At 37.2% G+C, this 26045-nt stretch overlaps 1 protein-coding gene across 3 annotated transcripts in view; it reads right to left on the reverse strand.

The window, feature by feature from the left end:
- The window catches only part of LOC126849133 (regulating synaptic membrane exocytosis protein 2), a 67641-nt gene that overhangs the window by 12392 nt on the left and 29204 nt on the right, over positions 1 to 26045 (reverse strand). The window contains exons 6-20 of one of the 3 annotated variants that reach the window (XM_050590713.1): positions 25417 to 25633; positions 23705 to 23897; positions 19374 to 19581; positions 18639 to 18887; positions 17722 to 17745; positions 16325 to 16589; positions 15815 to 16066; positions 15323 to 15496; positions 12204 to 12233; positions 10685 to 10841; positions 10287 to 10456; positions 10024 to 10193; positions 9020 to 9257; positions 5174 to 7581; positions 4163 to 4339 (exon numbers count right to left, since the gene is read on the reverse strand). In XM_050590713.1, the coding sequence (XP_050446670.1) occupies positions 4163 to 4339; positions 5174 to 7581; positions 9020 to 9257; positions 10024 to 10193; positions 10287 to 10456; positions 10685 to 10841; positions 12204 to 12233; positions 15323 to 15496; positions 15815 to 16066; positions 16325 to 16589; positions 17722 to 17745; positions 18639 to 18887; positions 19374 to 19581; positions 23705 to 23897; positions 25417 to 25633 (4932 nt within the window). The remainder of the gene's footprint in view (positions 1 to 4162; positions 4340 to 5173; positions 7582 to 9019; positions 9258 to 10023; positions 10194 to 10286; positions 10457 to 10684; positions 10842 to 12203; positions 12234 to 15322; positions 15497 to 15814; positions 16067 to 16324; positions 16590 to 17721; positions 17746 to 18638; positions 18888 to 19373; positions 19582 to 23704; positions 23898 to 25416; positions 25634 to 26045) is intronic. The other 2 variants (XR_007687371.1, XR_007687372.1) reach the window with 2 other exon arrangements.

The raw sequence follows: 26045 nt of genomic DNA on the forward strand, positions 1-26045 counted from the left end.
ATATACATATGTTATATAATTCGAAAAGTGTCAAATCATAATTTATAAAAAGGAAGGCTATAAAGAAGGCTAAAGAAGAAAATGAAAAGTAGAAAGATATATAATTATCAGATCAGTGTACGGAAGAATCGTCCGGTAAATATCTGATTATACATTCAACAAATTCGTAATCGATAAATCTTAAAAATATCAAAAAACGTAAAAATATACGCTTGTAAAAGCACTGCAACGGTTCAGGACATTAAAAAATTCAAAAGCCGTGTGAATAGCGCACTCTCACCTGAAGCACGTATCAACACAGCGGCTTCTAAGAAATAATAAAAAAATCAGTATCAAAGTGTGGTGGCCAACTTACCTCGATGCTATCGAGAAATTCAAGTTGACCACGCGACGATCTAGATTGAAAAAGCTGTATGGAACGGAACGATTATAACGTGTCACACACGGTGCCGACACTATTCTAAAGTCATGAAAAGATGTCAGAGCACAACTATACTTGTGCAACTAGAATGTGAGTTTCCTGATCTGCGTGGTACGCTTCATACATAGGCACATAACGTAATAATCCAACTGGAGATGCGCGCGAACTGCATTTCCAGAGAGAGAGAGAGAGAGAGAGAGAGACACCAAGAAAAAAAAGATAGACAATTTAGCGACACGGCGATGTTACAGCCCAGGAAACTCGTGCGAACGTTCTTCTAGAAATAACGTATCAATACTACGTAGAAATAGCCTCTACGATCTAAAATAAACGAGAAGGAAAGAATCACCTCGTGACTATTTGATAGAAACGTGCAGATTCGCAAAATACTTTCTTCGATTCGTCTAGAAAAAAAAAAAATTGAACAAGTAAAGACATTCGTCGGCAATACGACAAGGATCTTTCGCCCACAAAAGATCCATCGTCCACTGCTAGTAAAATTAGAGAGCTTTAGTCGCAAGAGAGTATTTTCCGACAACAATCACGAGAGACTCGCAATCGACCCCGACTAAAGCAGCGGCCTCTAAAAGAGTGATGTGTGGTGTGTTTTCATTGTCGCTGTCAACATTCGGTGTCGTCAGATTGGACGATAGCTCTTGTTCTTTCTATCGCAAGTCCTCCCATCTGCCACGTGTACTCACATATTTCGTCGAAGGCTTGATCCAATTTACGATTAATGAAATCAAAATATCTGATTAAAAAACAACCTCTAAATGATGTCTCGCTTTTGTTTGCGCATGATGATAAATTCTGTACACTATATCATTTATATTCAAGGATTAAATACGGATGACGAAACAACGTCACCTCATCTGTGGATCTTCGCACAACGATTCATCGTCACCGGAACATAAAGTTTGAGACTCGCGTCCTGTAATAAGTCCTCCGTTGGTCCCTCACTCTCGCGCAATAACGCAAAAATTTTTATGAGAAAAATAAAGCAAAAGATGTGAAAAAGAGAGGTGTGATTCTACACTGTATGAGAGAGAGAGAGCTAATGTCGGACCTGTCCCCGTCGCCGCTCCCCTCGCCGTCGCTGCTCGCGGAGCTCGGTTGCCGTCCGCTTCTACCAACCGTATCCTCCGGCAGGACCTCCTCGCTCCTGTGAACTGTAAAGGACGACTTCCCCTTCTTCCCGAAACCCAGCCGCCGTTTTCGTCCTTCCTCGCCCACGCATGTACCACCAACAGACGCACGTGGTATGTTATGGATTTTGCGTGACGTGATATACAATAGTTTGTTGTTATTGTTGTTGTTGTTATTCGTTGTAGTTGCAAGTTGCAGTAGCAAGAGCAACAGTTGTCGTGAGCGTAGTGTCAGTTTATCAAAACAATTTTACATGCGTATATATTGTTGTTTTTTTTTTCGTAAATGTGACAGAGTATCGATTCGTGATATTTTTTTTTGTTTTTGTTTTCGTTGCGTAACAGTGATGATCGGTCCAGCAAATCGATCGATGATCCGTATGGAATGTTCCATGAACACAGCCCGGGCGATGATCGGGCCGCCGCGATGAGAAATCGTGCAGGTGGGTGCAGATCGATGACGTGAATGGTCCCCCAGCGTCGAAAGGTGGTTGGTTGGTAGAAGTAAAGTGTGAATGTGTTTCATGTCGAAGAGAGGCGGATAAAGATGAGGAGGGATGGCGGAGAAAACAAGAATACAATTAGAATGTACATACTGCCCCGCTTACTGGGTTTTTTTGCTTGTTTACGGTATGCTCTTGTTATCGTTCAAATGTAAGAATGTTCGTCGAAGATGTTTATTATGTTAACATGATCAAAGAAAATATAAAAATCTTCAGAAAAAGAATAATCATTGCTTATAGTAGCTTTCATACTCAATACGACTGTGTTCTCAGAATATTCTCTGTTCAAAATTAAAAATATTAAAACTTTAAGTTTTGAAAAAATATCTGTTTTAAAGATTAAAATTGAAGAGTTAAAGTTAATAAAATTTTTATAATCTAATTAAATTTATTACATACACTATAAAAAAATTGCAATTATCTTTTCTATTTTAATATAATTAATTTTGATATCAAATTCCATTCCAATTCAATTCCAATTTCGATATCCAGTAATCTGAAAAATCTCTATTTTGCAAAAAAATTTTTTTGCTTTTAAAATTTTTACTAAATATTTGCATCTATTGCATTAATTTCGCTATATTAATTTTTTTATTAATTTTAAGTTTATTGCGCGACATTAAATTTGTATTTAACGATCTGAGAAACCTTCAAGTTTGAATAAACGATTAATTCGAATAGTTAGTTTAAATTAGTTCACACAGTATCAATACACTTAGTCGAAATAATTATTCTTTTTCTTAAAAAAATTATTTTTTGTTAAATTGTATTTAATTAATAATGTCCGATCGTAAAAATCAAGACTCGTGAAATGGGAAGAATAAGATATAACAGCTAAGCAAGAAATTAACAATGTGCAGAATACTTCTTGTATCATTTCCAATTTCTTAATTATTCTATAGATTTGTGTGCGTGTGAATATTTTATATACGTTTGGATATAAATATCACATAATCGCAATTAGAATCGCTTGAGAGTTCAATCAACACGCACAAACATTTCTAATACTTACATTGATTCTTTAATTAAACACACACAAATTTTGATAAGTAATATTTCTACCTGTACTTCCTTATTTCTCTTATTCTTCGTTCGTGTTTTCACTATAAAAATATATAATCAAAAAAAATTTTTGACGCCCCCGCGCGCGTATGTTCAACTTGCATTAAATTTATTTTTATTGCCGATACATTTATACAGAATATCCTATGCAGATAGAGTACAGATTGTGATACTACTGATACATATTTGTTATCAAAAAGTAAACATTTTTTCCTGTGACAAAATTTCTAGAAATCCTTTTTGACATATCTTATTTTCCGATGTTGTTTCTCGTATGAATACTCCGTAATAGTTAAAGACGAAATAATGAAAAAAGAAAAAAAAAACTAAAAACTACATAAAAAACGTTTACTTTATTTACACATCAGAGATAAAAAATGAATTTCTGCTATAAATAAATTTTTTCTATATCAAAATTTATTTAGGTATATAAAATTTATTTAGGTATTTCATTATAAAAATGTAAATATTAGATCTCTAATAACAAAATTACCAAAATTTTTACACAAAGAAATTGCAAATGTGCAGCATTGGTATATTAAAAAATAAATGATTTCGAAAACGATGCATTTCTGGAAATTTGGTCGAAGAAAAAAGACGTTTATTTTTTGACAAGAAATATCGATCTGTACTCTATCTATACAAGATATACTGTGTATCAAAAATGTCAATGATATGTTTACATCATCCTCATTTATACACATAGCGAGAGCACACCGTTATCATCTACATACTAACGATACTAGACTACGCTATCCTAATTTACGAAATATCGATGTTCTGAAGAAAATGAAGATCTCCTTTTTCACTAAAGAGAGAAGATAAATGTCAGGAAAATAGAAAACTGTCTAATGTCGCGTGAGATAGTATCCATACATTGATCAAATCTTCTAATATCGCGTATCGACTGAGGGAAAAGTTATTATGTTTGCGCCAACGATCGATTTTTACGAAAGAATAGACTACGTATAACATGTTGAGAGTCTAAACGCAAACTTAACTAGAAATTGGCCAGTGTGACAATGTGTTACCTGTCGCAGATAATTGGCTGGTGCTGTTGCTCTTTTTTCCGAGACCCGTTTGATACTGCACCGCGCTTCCGCTGCTACTGCCGCTTCCACTTTTACTTCCTGGCGAACTTTTACGGCCTCGCTTCGAAGCATCTTCAACGTTCAATGCGATCGCCGTGTCGCTAAAACTACCCGTGTCTGCCAAACAACGGTAAAAATGTGTTTGTGTGGATCAGATTAGCGCGACCGGATATACTCCAAGTATAACGCTTTGTTTCACATTTTCTCGAAACATTTCCTCTTTTGTTTCTTTCTTGCAACGCATCATTTTAAGATAAAAGAATAAAAGTTATTGGAAAATACAAATATAAATTTACATAATTAATTACGACCAATTATATTAATATAATAAATAAATTTTACCAGAGGATATGATATACGCATGCTAAAAGCAATGCGTGTTCAATCTTTACTATTGTTGAATGACAGATAGAATAAGACGTTCGTGACTTTGCGAACTCAAAGAAAACTTTCATAAAACGTTTGCATGGACATACATCCGCAATTCTCTAACTACCGGCTAAATCCGAGTGTAACAAGTTCGTGACTGTAAATCTCGACGAAAATTTATGTTACTACTCCGCAAAGCTCTTTCTCAGCTACTTTTTCGGCCATACGTCACTGCATCATGACGGTAAAATCAATGCCATTCTTATGAAGAATTAGTACACATCAGTGAAAGACCAAAGTTAGGCACTGAACAGAATTTTAAAAGAAGGTAAAATATATAAAAGCAAAAGGTAAAAGATATCATATAAAAAAAAAAAAAAAATACAAAGTTTTAATTTCAGTTCAATTCGAGAATTAATTTAATTTTAATGAGTTCAATTTTCGATATTATCAGAGACACGTAAAAACGCTACGGATATAATGTTTATTTGTAATAATGAAAATAATTTGATCAATTTTTTCAATCCGTGTAAAAAAAATTGAACTTTTTTTAGTCAGTCTAATTAAACTTTTTTCTCTCACCTTTCTCATCTTGCGGCACATCGGCATTACTGAGGCTTCTAGTAAACTGGCTTCTCTTGTCGTGCCCATCATGCCCGTTGTCGGTGACCTGATGTCTGGATGTCTTCTCGTACGAGCTCGACTGGCCGCTGCTGTACTCGCTGCTTTCGGGCATGGACGAAGAACGACGAGTCCGTGCATCATCATCGTCGCGACGATCGACGGGGGTGTCAACATCGACGTCGTAGACAGATTTTTTTCGGAAGGATCGTCGCCGGGTAGAGGACAACGGTGGCCGCGGCGGTAGGTACGTCACATTAGCGACGTGCGGCGACGTTTTGTTTTGTGGGTGTTGGTGGTGATGATGATCGTCGACCCGTGGGTGGTAGTTTTTAGCAGTGTCGGAGGTAGCGGTTTGGGAATCAAAGAGACTCGAATTAGCGTTACCAGGGCGGGGTGCTCGGTTACGGGGCCTACGCGGATCGCACGGGCCAAATCCGCAGTTCTCGCTGCACTGGCTCTCGCTCTCCATCGAGTACTCGTAGTACTCGAGGGTGTCGCTGATCGCCACGTTCCTCTTACTACTTCCCTGTGGTTGTTGATGTTGGTTTTGTTGCTGCTGACTTAGACGCCTTTGCTGCTGTTGCTGCTGATGACGCTGCGCAAGCGGTTGCTGCTGCTGTTGTTGCTGCCACTGCCTCTTGTCGAGTAGTTCGAGATCCCTAGCCTCTGGACAGCTGCTGTTTCGCCTACGATATCTATGCTTCGACTCGATCGATGACCGCCGAGTGTCGTCGACCTTTCGCGACAGCGATCCCGACCTACCTAACTCCGAGGAGGACAGCTCGCGACACTCGGGGCAACTACTCTTACGCCTAGCGCGCGACGATGCATGTCGGGCCTCGCGACCCGAGGAACGCTGCGACCCTGACCTAACTAGTTCGCGAGTGACCTCCGCATAAGTGCGATTATCCTGATAATAATTCTTATAATCGTGTCTTGCGTCTAATAAGTAGCTATCACGATCTTGTTCCGCGTCGAGGAAGCCCGATCGCCCTTTCGCTCTAGTCTCCGCCACGAAGCCCGAGGGAGTGATCTGACGGAAATGATCGGCGCCGACGACTGTCTCCACAGAGCCGAATTCCTCGTCAGAGTCCAGCACGAAACTCGACGTCCTTTCGTCATCTCTTCGTGTGCCGTGTATTCGCAAATCTCTGCTCTCTGGACAGCTGCTATTTCGCTTGCGGCGGTACATGCGTCTGGTGCGATCCGCAATCGAGCTTAGGTCCTCGTCCGAGTGTAGAATCGGCGTGGATTCGGTTCGTTGAATCATCAGTCTCTTATTGTCTGCTCTCAACTGAATGTCTCTGGCACGCGGACTTTCATAGTCAGCCTCTCTACTGCCTCTTCTGCTTCTTCGTCTTCGTCTTCGCGGCACGGTAGACGAAGAAGACTCGTATTCGTCGAGGGGACGATAACTGATGTAATCGCTTGTCGATGTAAGCTTTCCACCGTCATCATCGGACTGTGCGTAATGTTTTCGCTGATAGTACTCGTCGTCGTATATCGATCCGCCAATTCTTAAGTCTCGAATACTTTCATTTAGATAATCGAATCGCCTCTGCTCGTAATCATCAACTTTCTCTCGTTCTATGAATCCTTCGTCGTAATCAGTATCCCAGTTCTCGTAATCTTTGTATTTATCTCTTTGATAGGAACTGCCAGTTTCTCCGTATGATCGCAGGATATCTTTGGAATCTTGCGACATCCACTTCTCATCGTTAGAGATATCATGGACCTTCGAGGTGGATTTCGCGAGAATATTGCGATCATAATTTTTACCAGACGACAGAACCTCTTCGATGTTACAGTAGATATGATCGCCGATCGTATTACAAAGATCACTTTCTACATTCTTGATCTTTTTCTCCGAGGATATATCTCTGAGGTACGAAGATTCGTGATTCAAATAACTATCGTCTACGTATTTTCTCTTGCTGGTATCGTCCAGATCCAACACATTCCTCAGATTGGATCGCTCGCTGTCCGCTAAACGCGAACTGTATGTGGATTGATAATCGTCGATGCCTCGCTTATCGAAACTTGGAACGTAAATTTCCGTCTCGCCACAACTGAGCTCCGAGTCGTATCCGTAAAACGGTTTATGATCTTGGAGAAGAAAATCATAATTCGTTTTTTTACTCGCGAGATTTGTAGGCACTTTGTCATCGCCGTTAGAATCGTAGTAGGACTTGCTCTGATCGCCCAGCGCCGGTATCTTGTCGCCGTAGCCGGCGTCGCTGAGAGAGAGATTCCGCTTGAGCTTTCTCCGGGCGGTCCTGAGACTGTCATCGCTGAATATGTTGCTCGAAATGCTCTCGTACTCGAAACTCTTGGCCCGGCGCGATAGCAGACCGACGGATCCTGGCCTAGTACCGAAACGATCATCACCGTATGTATCGTGCACGTCGTAATCGAAGCTCCTAGCCTTAGCTGTTAAGAGAGACCTACGCGGATACGGACTAGCATCTACGTTTCTAATATCGAGATGATCAGGGAAATCATCGATCGGACCCCTCGAGACAATCGCTGTCATCGTCGCGCACTCGTCGCATGATTCTTTACGCGACGACAACGCGTCGCGGCCATCCACGTGACAAGACGCCAAATATTCGGAGCGAAACTTCTCCACGAAACGATCGTTAAAATCGACTTGAAGGCAATCCTCGACGTATATCTCCGGTATACGATTCTTAGCGGCTGCGAGTCTCTCTGGCCTGAGTATGTACCCCTCGGAAACGCTGTACTCGCTGGTCTCGGGGCTGTAATATCTCAGCATGTTTTCGTCGACGGTCTGCGATCTCGTGAAGGGCGTACGCATCTTTTTGTACAACGAGCGCACCACTGCGGACTTGCTCCGTACGAGGGGACGCGGAAGGAGGGGACATTTGCCGGGGTTATTTTTGGGCTGTTTGGCGGGATTACTGTTGCTCGGACAATGGCATTCGCTGCAAGGTACCCTAAGTCTGTGCCTGCGCCTATTGCGCCTAGGGGGCGGGGGCATGGGGAATATGACACCGGGTATTAATACGTTTTTAACTGTCGGTCTGCAAACAATGTTTTTCATATAAAGAGATTTAGCGCTCTTGCGGAAACACACAAATCAAAGAGTGAACCCATTCCGCTTTTTTTTTTATATTTTTGCTTTTTTTAGTGTTTACCGCGCGTTCGCGATCGATCGAACTCGTATCATGAAATCTCAGAACTCGACTCTGCCGAGAGCAACGGGTCGGCATTTCAGAAGAGACACGCGGCGATCGATGTGCTTTGTTTCTTTTCTTTAACATGTCAGACGAGGCACAACTAAGGTCCTAACTGTTCGACCAACGCCACGCACTTAAGAGATCCCTGCTTTCTTAGAATGGGACACATTTATTAAATGGACATTGACATAGAGTGCATAGGAAGTGCAATCTATAATCGCTTCGTAGAGAAGGCGGGGAAGAACACTGGAATATTGGCGCAAGCAGGAAAAGTGCGACTACGGGATATCCATTTAGTCGACAATGTCCATTTAATCCAGGGATTAACCTTGACTTGAGAGATCGAGCTGCTGAGTGTGATATTTCGCGTTGATCGAATTTTATCTCGTGTGTGAAGACACACAAAAGTTGAGATCGATAATATCGATACATCGTGATATTGTAATGATAATGTGTTTGACGATAAACTACACACTCGATGTTCGATCCCTCCCTAACGGGATACTCTCTTGACTATGGAATCTGCGTTGCTTAGCACATTGACGTTGCAACGCGAGGTCGTCCCTATGATAAGATAGCATAATAATTACGAAACTATACTCACATTAGTGCTCTTGATCCACGTGGTCGTTCCGATTGTGTACTAAAGGCACTGCTCGTTACTGAAGCTATGCTCTCCATATCAGAATCACCGAGATCACCGAGTACATCTTTATCGGGACTCAAATGTCCCTTCCTCGGTCTGTGCATCCTGTAAGCGTGACTGTGTGACAATGTTAATGGATCGTGTCCAATTGAGGGAAGATCCGAGTCCGAAAGACCACTATAATGCCTTTCCCATCCTATAAATAATTAATATTATTTAAAATACAGTCATTAAAATTTTTTTTGTATAAAAAGAATAAATTACAATTATATACAGAATGTACAAAATTAAACAATAAAATTTTGCTAGTATATTTTATGAATAAAAACAAGACAAAAATGTTACGTAAACATTTTATCATCATATTACATGGAAAAAAATACATTCCATTTCGAATGTTTTCATTTCTAATACAAATTTGACATTATTGAGAGAATTAAATATTCTACAAATTTTATGGCTATGTTTTACTGTAACTCAGTATTTGTTAAACTAACTCTTTCTCAATTTATTTTTGTCACAAATTGTCTCCTATATGATACATTTTTATTTTTTCATATTTTTCTTCAAATAAAAATCGAACTGTAATAGAAAAAGATTATAATTAAAAAATGCCACAGTAAACAGATTAGATAAAAATCAATTTATTCTTGCATATCAACAAGAATCCACTTTTATCTTCATATTTAATATTCTCACTGTAATTTTCTAATAAAATTTTCTAATATATTTTCGAACTAATATTTATATTTCTTTTTCTTGTTTCTAATCATAGAACATAGTAATAAAGTTTGATCATTTAACTTTGTGACAGCCTGTACATTTCTTGTTGTATTATATTTATTTTTATTCTTTCTCAGTTAAAAATAATGCGAAATATGAAATATTATGTAAAACAAATTATCGATCATTTAAAATTTAAAGCACTAATTTTTTCGACAGAAAAGTCGAAGCGAGCTCACCTCCCATGCCTGTGCTTCTGTATATCGACTGTCTGTTACGATGTCTCATGAATCTTGCCCGTTCTTCTAGATCTTGTGCGACTCTTTCCTTCAAGGCTGCCGGGATTTGAGGTAGCTGACGTTTCTTTGGCGATCCAGTGGGAGTGGCAGTTGCCGATCTCGAGCCGAATCTAAATAAGCGCGGCGGAAACCCGCATTATCAGTTCTCTTTTGCAAACGATCTGACGATGAATGAATCGAAATGTTTCCAATATATTCCTTACCTCGTCGTATGGATGTATCCATGCGAGTAGGGAATGGATCTATGCTCAGGCGGAGACAAGGAACGATGACCGGTGGGACTCTGAGATCTTCCTCGATATCTGACGCTCGGAGAATCCATAGGCGCTGCGCTGTGTGACCTATGACCCATCATTCCTCGATGGATGTCATCCTGGGAATACGCATTTAGTGACGTGTAATAATATTTTTGCTAGACGTTACTTAATTGTACGCACGAGATAGCGACATATCTTAATGCACTCAAATATGCTTCGCGAATATTTCTCGTAAATATATTTTTTTCTTCCGCGTATAATTTATCGATGAATTTTTCCTTCGTCATTTACACACGGATTGAATTTAAAAATCACACGCGCGCATGCCTTCTCAATCGTCTTACCTTACGGTACGTCTGATAACCGGACCCGATGGTAGCTGGCTGGTCGCGAGAAATCATAAGGGCCGCCCTTTTACGTCCTTGAGGCGACATGTCCCTTCGACTCCGATGCTCGCCATCGACGCAGAGTTCTCTCTCCGGTGGCGGGCTAGAATAGTGGCTGCTCCAGCATGCGTTCATTTTTTTTCATCAATCAGTGAATATTGCGTGCCTTACAAATTAAATGAGGCGAGTGCTGTGAGTCTCGCGCTAATTTCAAAATGCATGCGGCCAGGATGGTAAAAGAAGCAAGAAAAGTATAAAAATGAAGACAAACTACGTAGCACCGAGGAATGTAAAAAAACGAGATCAAAGACAAGATAAAAATTCAGTCAGACTTATCTCTTGAAAATATATTCGTACGCATTATATGGCGTATACGTATATAATATTCTAGCATACTCGATTCAATCGCAAATTGCAAAAGATGCATATCTTCTAATTTGGCGCGAGAAGCGGCTCCAAGTTATTCGGCAATGCAGTCAAGTCTCCTCGGCGTTTACACAGCGTTCTCGATTGCGAGACTCTTTTCGTTGCCAAAAATCAAAGTCGCGCGATAAAACGAAGGAATCACGAGTTGCCATAAAACTGAGAATATGCTGTGTAAGTGCGTTCGATGAATGCCAAGACTGCGTAAGCAGTCGACTCTTGCACATCAATGATCGATAGTGCGAAATGTATTGTGTTGATACGAAATCCCAAATGGATTTTCACCGTTTCTGGCAACGAAAAGCAAAATGTCCGTGCAAGACAGTCTCGAGAGTTGGATAGCATCTGATGTGTGATTGCAGTCATCATCAAAGCTCGCAAAGAGAAAGAAATTTAATCCACCCCGGCCGATGCGTCGCGATGCACTAAGCATTCTAAAAGCCATGTCCCGTCGCATCTAAGATTTAACGTACATAATATGCAAGAAGCAATGACAGTATGACGTCTAAAGTGCCTACATGGATTGGCTAAACTTTTCCGCTCTGCTATTTTGTTATTTTAATTAATACTATTTTTTCATATGTTTTTTTCTTAACAAAGAACAAAGACAAAATGCCCCGAAAATTTTAGGAAACATTGAAACGCTGTACTTTATTATACGTTGTGATATTCATGTCTTGCGTAAAATATTGTAATGAGAAAAATGGAAGAAAGTTAAAGGCCAATGGCAATATTCCTTGTCACCGATGACGCCTGTATCATAGTCACTGTTTCTTTCTTTGCCCGAAAATATTTTTTCTATTCCCCCCACGTCTATCTGTCCTTAGAAATATATCCCTATCGAATAAAGATTTCTCATATTCTCGTAAAAATTAAGTTAGTTAGGTGATCGTGTCAGTTCGCGTTGTCACGTTTCTCTATTATACTTGCGATTCTCTTTCTTGTCGCATGACTAATTGACTGATCTAAGCGCGACATTGTAACCTAACAGTGAGGATGCAAGACGTGTGACTGCGTGATGAAGGAGGAGAAAATATAATTGTAATGGCCGTACCGCTTATAATTTGACGGCATATTATGAAACCTAAAAAATAAATAACAAAACATACGATTAAAATTAAAATCAATGAGCGGGCGCGGCCGCGGCCAACGCATCATTGTATCTAATGTTTCTTATCTCGCTATAGATTGTATTTTAATATTTAAAATATATATTTATCTATTTAAATAATACTGTGCCTGATATAAATTACTATATATATGTATATACGTAGAAGAAAGTTGCCAAAACCGACATGCCATTTTTTAGGCTCTACCTTCTAGTTAAAAATTGAAAATAAGAATTTATACCGGTAGATATTTATTGGAAACTATTTTTTATCAGTTTTCATAATATTGTTTTAAACTTTTGAATATAAATGATCTTTTTGTAAAATGGATAAAAATTAAAGTGTGAGAAATTAATTTCCAAAACCGACATATTTGTTAAAAATTATAGAAACATGATAAAATAAGCAAAAAAGTATTGTAATAAATTATTTAATTGAAAAAAAGTTATTTAGTTTTAAATAAATTATGTTGTTGTTTTATTTATTTATAAAGATAAACGTTTTTATTATACATTATATAAAGATGTTGTTTTTATCTCTTTAAATTCAAATCTTTTAAATGTGATCAAATTAGCCAATTTACATACTCATATTCTTTGAATTGAATTGGCTATGAAAATATCGATATATAAACCATAGAGTACATCAAAAAACTCTAATTTAATTTTCCTTACTGCATTTTCTGTGAGAAAAGATAAAAATAAAATAGAAATAAAATTATATAAAAACAAAGTAGATTTAGAAATCTTTAAAAAAATAGAAAAACAATAAAAATTATTATGAAAATATACGTATATATTTATTATTATTTAGATTATATAATCCGCCAAAAAAGATCACAGAGATAGAAACTTTTAAACTTTAAAAACTTGAAACAAACTCGGTATAAATTCAGTATATAAAAATGAATTATCAATGCATTAGATATATTTCAAATAAGTAAACTATAAGTAAATAAAATTCATATCAATTCTGATAAAATGTTTCAGTCAATTAATGATTATTTAAGATATCTATTTCGGTTTTGGTGCTTTTTTTCTATAATATCTTACTCAATGTTTACAAGATTATAAAAACAAGAAAAAAATATGGAAAATATACACAATTACGAATGCAAATTCCTTTTGCAATTAATTTTTGTACATGTATCTGAAAAAGCTATTTTATCATTAAATATAATAATATGTGTGCGCGTGTATGTATGTGTATTGGCGCTTCTGGATAGGATTTTAATAGAAATATTATATCGAATTGCATTGTCCGTATCGCATTATTGTCACCGACTTGACAATGAAAGAATTATTAATGTAACCGGCGAAACCCTTTCAAGTAATCTCATTAGATGATACTGAAGGTTGTTAAAAATGCGCAGGATGTCCATTGTTCTCTCAGGGGAACACCGGAATGTTTCAATTACTCGGGACAGCTTTTACAGAGGCTGATGCGCGCTTAGGGATATAGAGGCGCTCACTTTGCAGATCGAAGCTGTTCGGTATAAAAGAAGTGTAGAGCGATGCCGGATAGTATCTCGGCTTATCCCCATCTCTGCCACTCTACTTGGCAAGCCTATCGAGGATAGCATACGTTTTCATTCGATCCGTTATATTGATTCGATTTCTCGCGTATCGTCGATGAAAAAATTTAGGAGCAAGTCATTTTTTAGAATACTCTGAACGTTGTTACACAGAGAGGCGTAAATTCAAAAAATTTACTGCTTGCCAATTCGATAATTATTAATATCGTAAGTACATTTAATATTATAAATTTTATCGTCGTTATTAGGCAAGCTATGTCATTATTGAGATGAATACTTGTACAATATACACATTTTTGTATTTATTACAAATGAATAATGTATTGCAAAAACATATCTTTTTCCTTACTTTAAAATAATTTAATATCCGTACAATTTTGAAAATGATTTTATTATTACAGATGATTAAAATCTTATTGTTAAACAATTTTCTACCTTATCTCAGTTCGATATGCACTATCATTTCTTCCGTTTGATAAGAGAATGGAGACTCAAAAGCTTTAGCAAAAACTACACTTTGTACTCACAAATAACGATCAGACATCGTTGTTGGAATATTAATATGGATACGAGTTTTAAAGTTGACTTCCGGAGCTGACGATGGTCGCGGGCCAACTGCTATGTCAATTGGCTTGTTGCCCAGTTTTATAACTTGGCTTTTGCCCTCTCTCTTTCTTTCGATTACCCCTTCTCATTCAACCCCTATTTTTTTTTTGTTCGCGATAATTTATATTATACTGTATATTCGTATTTATGATTTATGTTTATTCCTCTCTTCTCTACTTGGCTTGTTCATTAATATAAAAAAAAAAAGAAAGTCGAACCTTGTACGATTGTTGCCAATCCTTTCATTAAAAAACTATTTGCAATGTAATTATTTATTAATTGTATAATAACTTTACAACAAACAATTGACAAAAGTGGTTCAAAATGCAATCTAGTAAAAAAATCAGTAAAAATTCCATCTTTATACAAATATATCTTTGTACAAATTCTAGAACTTATTCAATGACACAATTCAGTCTCATTATAACAGAAGAAAACTAATAACGGAAGGAATTCTCGCGGGAATTTTTTTACACCAAATTTAGAACAAATATGCCTCTTCTGTGTTATCAGTGATAAAGGTCGCGATGCACAAGCAACACGAGAATGATTGTTACAGCAATAACTATGAAAATGATTACGAGATCTATAAACAAGATCTTAAGCCGAAGGAAAGGGGAGAGACAGTAACGCCGTTAGATTAACACAATTCCAATACAGTCAAGTATCCTGACTGTAGTGCATACTTAAACAACTATAACTACTCAATTTTCGATATAATTATTTAAAGATTTATTTCAATCTACCACGCGACCTTGTGTTTCTTGTAAAAAAGAATTTTGGTTTATATACAAATTTACAGAATGTTCAACGCAAAAATCGAAAGTTGACCGATTATTTCCGGCGGCTTGACGTAATACTTTTTCGCCAGACTGAGATTTATGTATATATGTATCATAGAGAGATCTTAAGAAATGATATTACCTAGAGGAACTGCCGATACTACTTATGCTGGCACCGTCAGCTGTTCTTCTTTGTTCCCTCGACACGTCGCAGTCCGTAATATCGCATTCCGAGGTGTCGGAGTCACTTAATCTCGAAGTAGTCGACGGTGGACTGAGATGATGATCTAGCACGTCATCAGAATCTTGGTAATGCCTGCAGTATGCAGAAAAATATAATGTTAACACTCTCGCGATTACGTGTCTTCGTTCGCAATGTTAAATTTATTCATAATCTTCTTAGAAATAAAAATGTCAAAGAATTTCAAGATCTATTTTCGATATTCTCGAGTTTTGACATGCAAATTTCTTGGATTCGAGATAAGCCATAAACGTCCATAATGTCACATCGTAAGCAGGAACGAGAACATTGTCAAACATCCCACGGAAGATTCGTATTGATGCGAGGTATTTATTTGATCGCTTTTAGTATTGGCATCTCGGAACTACTAGCATCCGCGAGTGCGATTCATACCTGACGAGCCGGTGTTCTCCGTGAGCGGTCAGAGAATGCCATTCTGGTTCCTCGTCTAAGAGACATACTGCCAATTCCAGGACAGCCTCGCCGAGAAAATCGTTCGCCTCGTACCTCGCGTAGTCCCAGACCGTAATCTCCAATGCCCTTTTCCTCAATTCCGAGCGTCTGACTCCGTTATAAACGAAAGTCTGATTCCATCTAGGATCGTTTGTATTCGCCACGGTCTTCGTACGCCGCTTCGATTTTTCGCTACAACAGTTGAAGAACATATATATAAGTTTTAAGAACTCTCTATTGGATAATTGTTCGATAATTAAGTTTGAATGAAATATAAATCAAAATTTTTAACGGATCAAGAAACGAAATTCATTTCATTAAACAATTTGTTTCGTTATCTTTATCTGCGTCTTTATAATAATTTAATATCATAATGATCGACTCAGTCGAAAATATCTTGAAAATTCTCAATTAATCCCAAACAATTAACATTATATTTCCGTATCTTACCTTTTGTCAGGAAGCAGAAAGATTTTGGCGTAAGGATTTCTCGGCTGGCCGTTGCTCTTCGGTGTGAGTCCCGCGGCACAAATAATCGTGACGATCAGCTGAAGTCCCACGGGATCGAAACCCAGCTTCACCTGAATGCTGCCGCCCACGTTCGCATTTCCGGTTGGATGTCGGGAGTGTCGACCGCGTCCTTGGGCATGCAGGTCCGGCGAGCCGGGTGACGTCACTAAAACCGAGGGTTTCTCACGCCTCGCGTCGTACAACTCTGCAAGTGATCGTGCGGTGTCGACTAGGATATCTCGTTACCGTACCTGCGATCTTGGAGCGAATCACGAAGAGGGAGGGCGTGCTCGAAATTCGGAGGGAAAGGGGATGACAAACAAAGGCAAAATTAAAAACGATATAAATGAATAAATACATAAATGAAGAAGAGGAAGAAGAAGAAATCGGGGTGATTCCAATGAACAGAAATAAATTTTCATCCCTTATTGCATCAACACATTCATTGCATTATTAGCAATGAATATGTCGTGAATATATTTGTTTACGAAATATATTAAGTAAATACTCAAACACAGAAAAAAATTGAAACGTAAGACATTCAAAATATGTTTGAAGGATTAGAACGTCTGTTAAATACGTCTATCTTAAAGATTAGTAGACACTTCAGTGAAATTATAGCAGCGAAAATCAAGTTCTCTATCTGTTGCGGCGTCATCGAACCCCCGACGGGGAAGGGGATATTACAAAATCAATAAACTATTTCCGAACAGTTCTGGAAACACACCCACGTCTCTTAAAGAAGTGCAGTCCGCATGCACAGGTTCTCGCAATCACGGAAATCTGTGACAACGAGTTAAGAAAATGAAAGAGGGGAGAGAGCTGTTATAATAATAATGTTAGATCGATAGACATTGATAATAGACATAGCGATGAATTACAATAAATAATACTTATTCGTAAGGATTGTACGAAAATATTCATATTTGTTATAAATAGAGAAGAAACACGATATGTATAGGACATTGGTATTATTATTTTGCATATATATGTGTATGTAGTATATAGTTGTTGCTCCCATAAAACTATACCAATACAACGGTGCTCTTTAGCGAGGGGAAGGGGGTGCATTAGCATTACGATCTACGTCTACGTCAAACATATCGACGATATATACTCAAGGCAGAATAAGTGATAGATTAATTTTCGTTGCTCCGCCATATGATTTGTCGTAGCATCGAAATGATGTGATTCCGATTCCGTTTGTTCAGATTTAAAAAAAAACAATCTCACAAAACGGAACAATAATCGATGAGGGGACCAACGATATACAGGAAAGAAATAGACACCAAAATCGATTGAAATAGTTTAGACAGAGACTTGTCTGAGAGGCCTACCCCATAGAATACATTTCTTAAGACCTGGAATGCGAAAAATCATACAATCCGTATGACAATAGCGTTCTTTCCGATAATATGCTTAACATATACTTATGCGAGGAACACAGAGTGTGCGAGAAGTGCGGCGCGTCTCGTAATCTCGCGTCATTTCAAAGAATACGTCTAATGGGATTTAATTAATATCGATAAATATTCAATTCAATCGGAATAATTAATTCTCAGTCCTTTCATAATCTATCCGATTAAATCATCGTATAGATATTATGCGTACTACTTTATTCCCGGCACAATATATGCGTGTTCTCTTTTTTATTTTATATATATATATATATATATATATATATATATATTCTGCATATGTATATATGTATAAATCTTAAAAAGATATAGAAGAGATCATGGATTAATAAAAATTTATATACATGATTTATCCAAAAGACTTTGTACGAGATGAATGCTAGGAATACTTTTTACTCTTAATCATATTCGGCTTACACAAAGCCGAACATATCTTTCTAACATATTTTTCTATAGTTTGTGTATATATACTACATTTAAATTTACCTATTCTATGCGAAATAAGAGCCTAAAAACACTTTCTATCTCACATCATTTTTCTATAATTAATATTCATAAGATTTACTTCTTACAATGTTTATCACAGTAACATATGGCACCCTTAAGCTCATGCATGATTATTGAAAGAGAAAGAGATTTTAAATTAATAATTATTATATATGTGTATATATATATATATATATATATATATATATATATATATATGTTAAAATCATATATAAAAAAATGTCAAGTTTTGCAAATAATGGATCATGATGAAATAATCTAGATTCACATTTGATACACAGAAGCAAAATCAAGAATCGGAAAACGAAACGTGCCGAGCGCATAGTCACCTTTGTGATGTGGCTGTGATCCGGAGATGGTCTCGTGTTTCTGTCGCCACTGGCTCTGAGCGACAACTCGCCTGGACGCCATAGGCGTTGACGGGCCCGGTCCAGCAGGCGTCATGCCTGTGGTCGTCAATTTTCTCTCAACTACGAGCTCGATTTGCGGCTCCAGCCTCGACTCGGTGATGATGTCGTAAACTTCCCGGAAGCTTTTACCCTGCAGGGACCTGCCGTTCCACGCGATCACCTCGTCACCTGAAACAGCCGCAGGGAATACCCGAGAAATCGTCGAGCGTCCGATTCGTTCCTACGAATGTTTCACGGGAATGGAAATGGGACACGCGATTGTTACGGGCTGTGCGTTTTCAACATGTCAAAGTTAAAAGCACTGAAATATTTGCAAAGTAACGCGAGCGCAAGAACCTTCATCGATATACCAGAAAAATTTTTGTTATATTGCCGTTGCAGTCTCAAATATAATCAATTTTTCTCGATTCTCTCAAAAATACAAGATAAGTTGTTTTCAGTTTTCTCGTAATTTTATCAAATGAGAATCAAGCAATCTAGCAATTAATTATGGAAATTGCAATTCCTCTTAGGCATAGCATCGAGAATATCTCAGGTAACGTATATTTTTGTTCGCGCTCGATAATCACGATTCCTACAAGTAATATATATCCGCGACTCGCGTATTTTGAAAATTCGCCGAATCGTTTGATTTGAACTTTAAATTCCTCTTACCGGGTCTAAGTTGACCTTCTACGTCCGCCGTACTACCCTTTTTCACCTTCTCGATCAAAGCGCCTCTGGAACCGTCTTCCAGTAGCTTGCCACCGACAACTTTTAGCCCGAGTATACTACTGCAGCTTCCGGAACCGGCCGATTTTCGCAAAACCATGTGGCCGATGATCTTCTGACCGTCCTCACTCACTTGCCAGGACAATGGGTGCTACGGAGCGCGTATAGTATTTCTTTTACTGATAACGAGTGTCGCATGCTTTCGTAAACCAAAAACAATATGGAACATACGTCTGAATTCTGGAGAGAAAAATCTTAGATTTAATTGTATGTTTAATTGCTAGGAAAGGCTAAAATGTTTTCTACGCAACGTTGATTAGTAATCGATTATCCTTAAATTAGATATGTAATAGTCTCATAGTGAAAATAATTTATTATAGCTCGCAAAATAGTCCAGAAAGCTATCTATTTTTATAAGATACATATAATTTTGTCTTGTTTCCAGTATTCTGGTGTATTTCCACATTAATGATCTATTTATCAAATAAGTCACAACTAAAATAAAAACAAATACTACACACATTACCTTAATCCTACCAAAAATTGCGAGTATTTGCATTCGCTATTTATCACATACATATATACACGCACATTGCGTTTTGCAATAATACATTTCTCACGCATTATCAAAAATATTTGAGCATAAAAAGATATGTCATTTTTCAAATTGGCGAAGGATTTTTAAGAGAATACACTTAAGCAAGTTGTATCGATGGTTTCGATAATATAATGCGATGGATTTATAAAAATAGAAATAGAAATTCTCTAATTATCCAAGATAAGAGATGTTCTTGGAAAATAAAAATACACATCTCTATTTTTCGCGAAGCCTTTCGTGTATCCTCTCAAAAGCGAAAACTATCTACATAATTCAATAAAAAATGTTATTATTATAATAATTTGACGGAGAATAATTAACGTGGCGTACAATACGTACTGTTGTAATACGTAGCATGTATAAAAGCGAATATCAGTACATACTACTACATGCAATACATGCGTGTAACTAGCAAATATTACGGTGTACATAAAATATTCTATATTGGCGATACATTCCGCGTCTAGCGGAACATTCAGTCTCCAAAGGCAGAAAAAAAAAACGTGTATACACAGGCATGCAAGTAACATTGCGTGGTTTCGTCGAATATGCGTAATATTGCGTAAAAATCCTGAACGCGTGATGTATCTCTATCTGAGAACGACACGATTCACACAAGATGGATCTACTTTAGGGAGAGGGGTCGCCTCATTTCGATTTCTGTCCTTATTGACTGGAGCTGCTCCATCACCAATACGCAATTCATAACAAACTCGAGGTTTTGTAAGACAAAATTTTAAATCAAACTTCCATCCATAATAACATTCTTTTTTATTTTACCACAGTGTGTTTAATTATAGTAGCAATAATATTCGTAATAATTCTGTTTGGACATTATCGCGATAAATTGATCCAAATAATACAAAAAAAAAAAAACGCACAAATGTTTTTATAGATTTACATTTTTATAATCCATTTCTGCTTTTACGCCAGTAAAACATCTGAAATAAGTTTGGAATTACGTATCGTTATCATAAAATGATCTTTTTGCTCATGTTTGCATTAATGAAACAAATTGCATAAAAAGGTCGGAATTCCATCAGACATATTGAAATATCGCAAAGTCGGTAGAGTTGAATGTCAGACGATAATTACGTTATTCTCCGCTTCCGATTAAACGTACAAATCTTTTACAATACATTTGTACAACAGTTAACCGCTCGGAATCGTAATAATTGGAAGAAGAGATATTTAAAAAAAAATCCTTTGCTCAAATCGAGATGACAACTAACGAGGTCTTCAAGTCTCGTCCGTGTTGTTGTACCCTTTGGCCGCGTTCCAATTTGATTAATTATGAAACAGATACTTTGTTTCGAGAGCCTGGCAACATTCACCGGTTCCTTAATTGGATCATTTTAGACCGGCGCGGCGGTGTTTCGAGTCAAATTTTCTAGATTACCAAGCTACAGAGAGATGACAAAGGGATAACGCATCGCAATGCACTTTTATACGCGCAAATAGATCCGCACCTGCCGGGACGATTATCGATCGCGTGAATTAATTCCCCGCATCTCGCCAAGTTCTTCTACTCCGATTTGCTCGCCGGTAGAAATACGCGAATATGATTGGTATTTAATTTCCTCGTTTCTTCTTATACCTTCGCCAAAGTGATTTTCACTTTAATTTGCGAGAATAAAAGCAAGTAACGCGGAGTAACGTGACTCGTTTGGGAAATACGAGCGAGAAAGATTGACCGCGATCAGAGTCATTTAGAGAGATAGTACGTAAGTCGTCGCTAAATAAATTAAACCCGATCGTTTACTCTCAGCGAATTTAAACCTGGTTATTTGCTTCGTATAATTGGAACGCGACCCGCACGTCTATCACCCTCCTTCGTATATCATGAACGATGAGCCATGTACACATTGCCCGTACATAAACTTTACTCAAATCGCGGCATCCATCAGAATCGCAATCGTAAAATGTTTTTTTAATAATTATTTAATGCCTAAGTCGCTTATGTGTTTTATGTGAGATATTCTTAATATCTTTAGATTCAGCATTGTTATTCATTTGTCTCTAATTGGAAATCAAATTTTACATATAGTTACAATTAAGCCAACTGGAGGATACAATTGAGAATATTAATCAATAGCTATAAATTATCTGATAGAAATAAACTTTAAATCAAGTAATTTTCGTTCCCATAAAAGTATTCGTTCAATTATATAATTTGATTCAATTCACATAGATTCGATTCACATAGATATGCTTGAATCATACTAACTAGCTTAATCGAAGAATAGGAACAATAACATACAATCTCTAATCGTAATAATCTCTTTTTATCAATTTTTATTACTTAAGAAATCTATTCATCTTTTCGTGTATAACATCCTCCCTATTTCCGTAAAATTGCGCAATCACAGATTAAACTTAAATAAAATTAACAAAATAATTTCATATAAAACGAAATGTTGTCCCAATTATTTGCAACAGAATTCAGACCTCTAATATCAAGTTGATTATCTGCAATTCTTTTTATATATTTTTTTAGTCATAACTTACAAACAACTTCAACTGTTGACCGTATCTTAACTTGAGAGATGGCGTAAAAGAGAAATGAATGTCAGAAATTATATTCATCGTTTAATATGGTACATAAATCTTTTCATCTATTAAATTTACGTTGCAAAATTTTTGAAAATTACAGTAGATTTCAGTTAAAAAAACACAATGGAATGGATTGAAAAAAGTCTGACGCAAAAGAGTTGTAGTTTAAAAGACGATTTGCTCTCTACTTAAAACTTATGAATTCACGGAGTACTATGAGTAGCAAAATAATCCCTTTTTTTTTCAAAAAGATCTTCCAGTAGAAGATTTTGTTAGAAATAATAAATAATTATTTGTATATCATACCAATAATTTAAGAATCAATGACATTCCGTGAGTTCAGTTTCAGAGATTCAGATAAGCTCAAAAATTTGTTTATATACATATGTCAACGTTTAATAACTTGTACAAAAGAAGCCGATACAAATAAACCTCGAGATCAAAACGAACACAAGCACACAAGCCTTTAAGCACGAAATTTAGGATTAATCGAGCAAAAGAGGTTCTCTCTTGTTCGCATCAAGTGAAGGGAAGAAAAGAAAAAAGTCAAATATTTAGACATAATTTGATAATTACGACTCTCTGAATTCTCACACACCAAATCGGTATCTGTCAACTGATCTGTTAATTTAACACAACCCCCTTCCCGAGTCCCTTCCTGAAACTTCGGCTCTCCTGACACACATTGTATTCCAAAAGTAATAACTAATTACACGTGCTGCAAGTTAATCACAATCAATCAGTAAGCCTTCCGATGCCTCTTCGCTAACGCTATCGAAGCGAGGAGCGAAAAAGAAAGTAACCGTATTCCGCTTTGACGTATCCGTCGCGATTAGCGTATATAAAAGTAGCGTGAACGTGTGTATAAAAAGTACACATCGTATATATCGTGCGGTCTCGATCAATCGATGGAACAAAAAAGCACCGCTGGAAAACCCCTTTTACTCGATCTTCACCGGCGAAAAATACCGGCGATTTATTCCTAGACTTTGCCTATCCTATCATAGGCTCCTGCCTTCTACACCACCATCAACCGCGATCTACTCGCTACAAACTCGAGAAGCGTTCCTCTAGCGTTTTTACGAGCCGGCTGACGTTACTCGCTCGTAACTCGGCCCCGTACCTTGGGCAGATCGCCCCTGTTGCTGTCTTCACTGCTCGTGAACGTGCTAGAAGTGTCTATCCCGGAGTCTTTGGTCGCGCTGTCTTGGCTACCTTGCCGATCGGCCTCCCAAGACCATTCCTCTTCCTGAGGGCCGCCGACATTGGTCCCACCGTCAAAACGCACTGTCTTTTTCCCCCTCCTTTCCGTGAACCTAATAGACACGCCATATACACTGAGAGACACGATGACGGATAGGTGATTGATGTGCATGTATTGCATTTTATTTATCGTGTATATTACTCCCGCGCCGTGATTCGCGATTTTCGATCTCAACATTTAAGCTCGAAGTATGATTCAAATATCTATCTCTCGTTTTCTGCAAACATTTTATCTTTAACAAATATAAATGAAGTGTAACGAAGAAAATCTCCAATTGTAAAAGTTTCTTGTTTACATTAATTTATTATAAGATTTTTAGACGAAGCGCATAGTCGCATCATAATTTCGATAATAATCATTTGTTCGTTTTTGTGAATGTAATACTTATTAACCTACGCTTCGTCTTTGAGAATTTTCGTTCAATATTTTTTAGATTTGTTGGTTAAAAACTCTCTGCTTTCAAATATAGATATGAATCTGATCGAATCCGATCTTCCATCATCACAAAATTGTCGTCGAAAATGATAAAAGTGTTCTCTATATGTGTATTTTAAATTATTCAAATATTATATTGAATCAAAGTTAGAGGAGAGAATTATAATATTAAATTAAAATATTTAATTTATATTTCAACGTGGAATATTTTAAGTGTGTAAAAAATATTCTACTGAAAATCAACTCATCTATCAATTTCTCACATTTTTAACAATTATTGTACATACATGTAATGTAAATTCATATTTTATAAGACAGAGGAATTTTGTAAGAGATAAGCTCTCTGATTGAAATAGATCAGAGCACGAATTTTTAAAATACGAAACGGATAGATCACACATATATTTCATGTTTTATTTCAATTAATTTAACTAATAATGTTTTTCAATATTTTCAGAAAGCCTATATGCAACGCATAATTGCAGTTTAAATTTGGATAAATTTTAATTTTCAAAATTTTTTATAAAAGAGCAAGAGACAAGAACAGCATTTTTGTTAGTACTAGGCATTATGTCTTTTAATCTTTTGTTTTCAAAAAATTTGATTAATGCAATAAATAATATAATACAGAAAAAATATAATACAGAAAGTCCTTCTTTAAAAGCCCTATTAATAAAAGCTCGTCATATTCATAATTACCTAATTCAACAAATTCTCGCAGACAAAGCGCGTGACAAATTGCATTGCAATTTCGACAAGACAAATAATAATGTATTTGTAAATTCAACCGTGATGTTTATCATAGCTTTTTAAATTTAAACTAAGAATACAGTTATTATTTATTATTATTTATACTATAAAATTTTCTTTTCTCTACAAAACCTATATATACTTGATAAATAATGGAGACATTATTTCCATCTCACAGATCGAAAATCGCTACCTTCTAGAGGTAGAGATATATGCTCAAACTTTTGCAATCGGAGATTTCGGCGACACGTGATCCCGTCGCGAATAAATAAATAAATATTTCCGTCGCATCACTCAGATTACCGTCACGTCTGTAAGACCAATGAGAAAGCGAGAAAAGAAACCCGTCTCACACGCGATCTCCTGTGAAAAAAAAAAAAACGCACCTCCTACTGTCGGAACGCCATTCATCGCCGCATCTTCGGAAGCTCCGTCTGACGAGAGTGTTCTCTTCCTTTCGCGGCTCTCGCGGTGGATGGTGGCCGTTATGCTCAACGGCCGTGCCCGCGCCCGACCCGTGGTGCCCATTGTGGGATCCGTTGTGCCTACGTCCACCACTGGACATCGATTTCGGACCTCCCGCGTGGTGGTAGTACCCCTTCCCTACAGTAGATCCAAAACGTTTTTTCGTTTTTTTCCTCTCTCTCTCTCTCTCTCTCTCTCTCTTCTTCTTTCTTTCTCTCCTCTCCCTCTCTGTTTCGAAAGTCTCTTTTGATCGTAAATCCTTAATTTTAGCTACTACAAAGTACTCTCCTCATCTCCGACAAGCATATTCTCTCGCGAAGTCTGCCGGTCCTTTTTCTCAGCATACACACTTTTTTTTAATTTTAAAGTTTTTCGGGACGATCGCGTTGAAAACAGGTCTATCATATCTTGAGGCATTGTTTTTATCTCTCACATCATGCACTTTCTTACGGTGCCTCACATTCACCTGCTCCTCTCTCTCTCTCTCTCTCTCTCTCTCTCTCTCTCTCTCTCTGATTCGCGTGTCAGCTTCGTGTATGTGCCTTTTGTG

Source organism: Cataglyphis hispanica, chromosome 4 (genome assembly GCF_021464435.1).
Source record: "Cataglyphis hispanica isolate Lineage 1 chromosome 4, ULB_Chis1_1.0, whole genome shotgun sequence".
NCBI lineage: Eukaryota > Metazoa > Arthropoda > Insecta > Hymenoptera > Formicidae > Cataglyphis > Cataglyphis hispanica.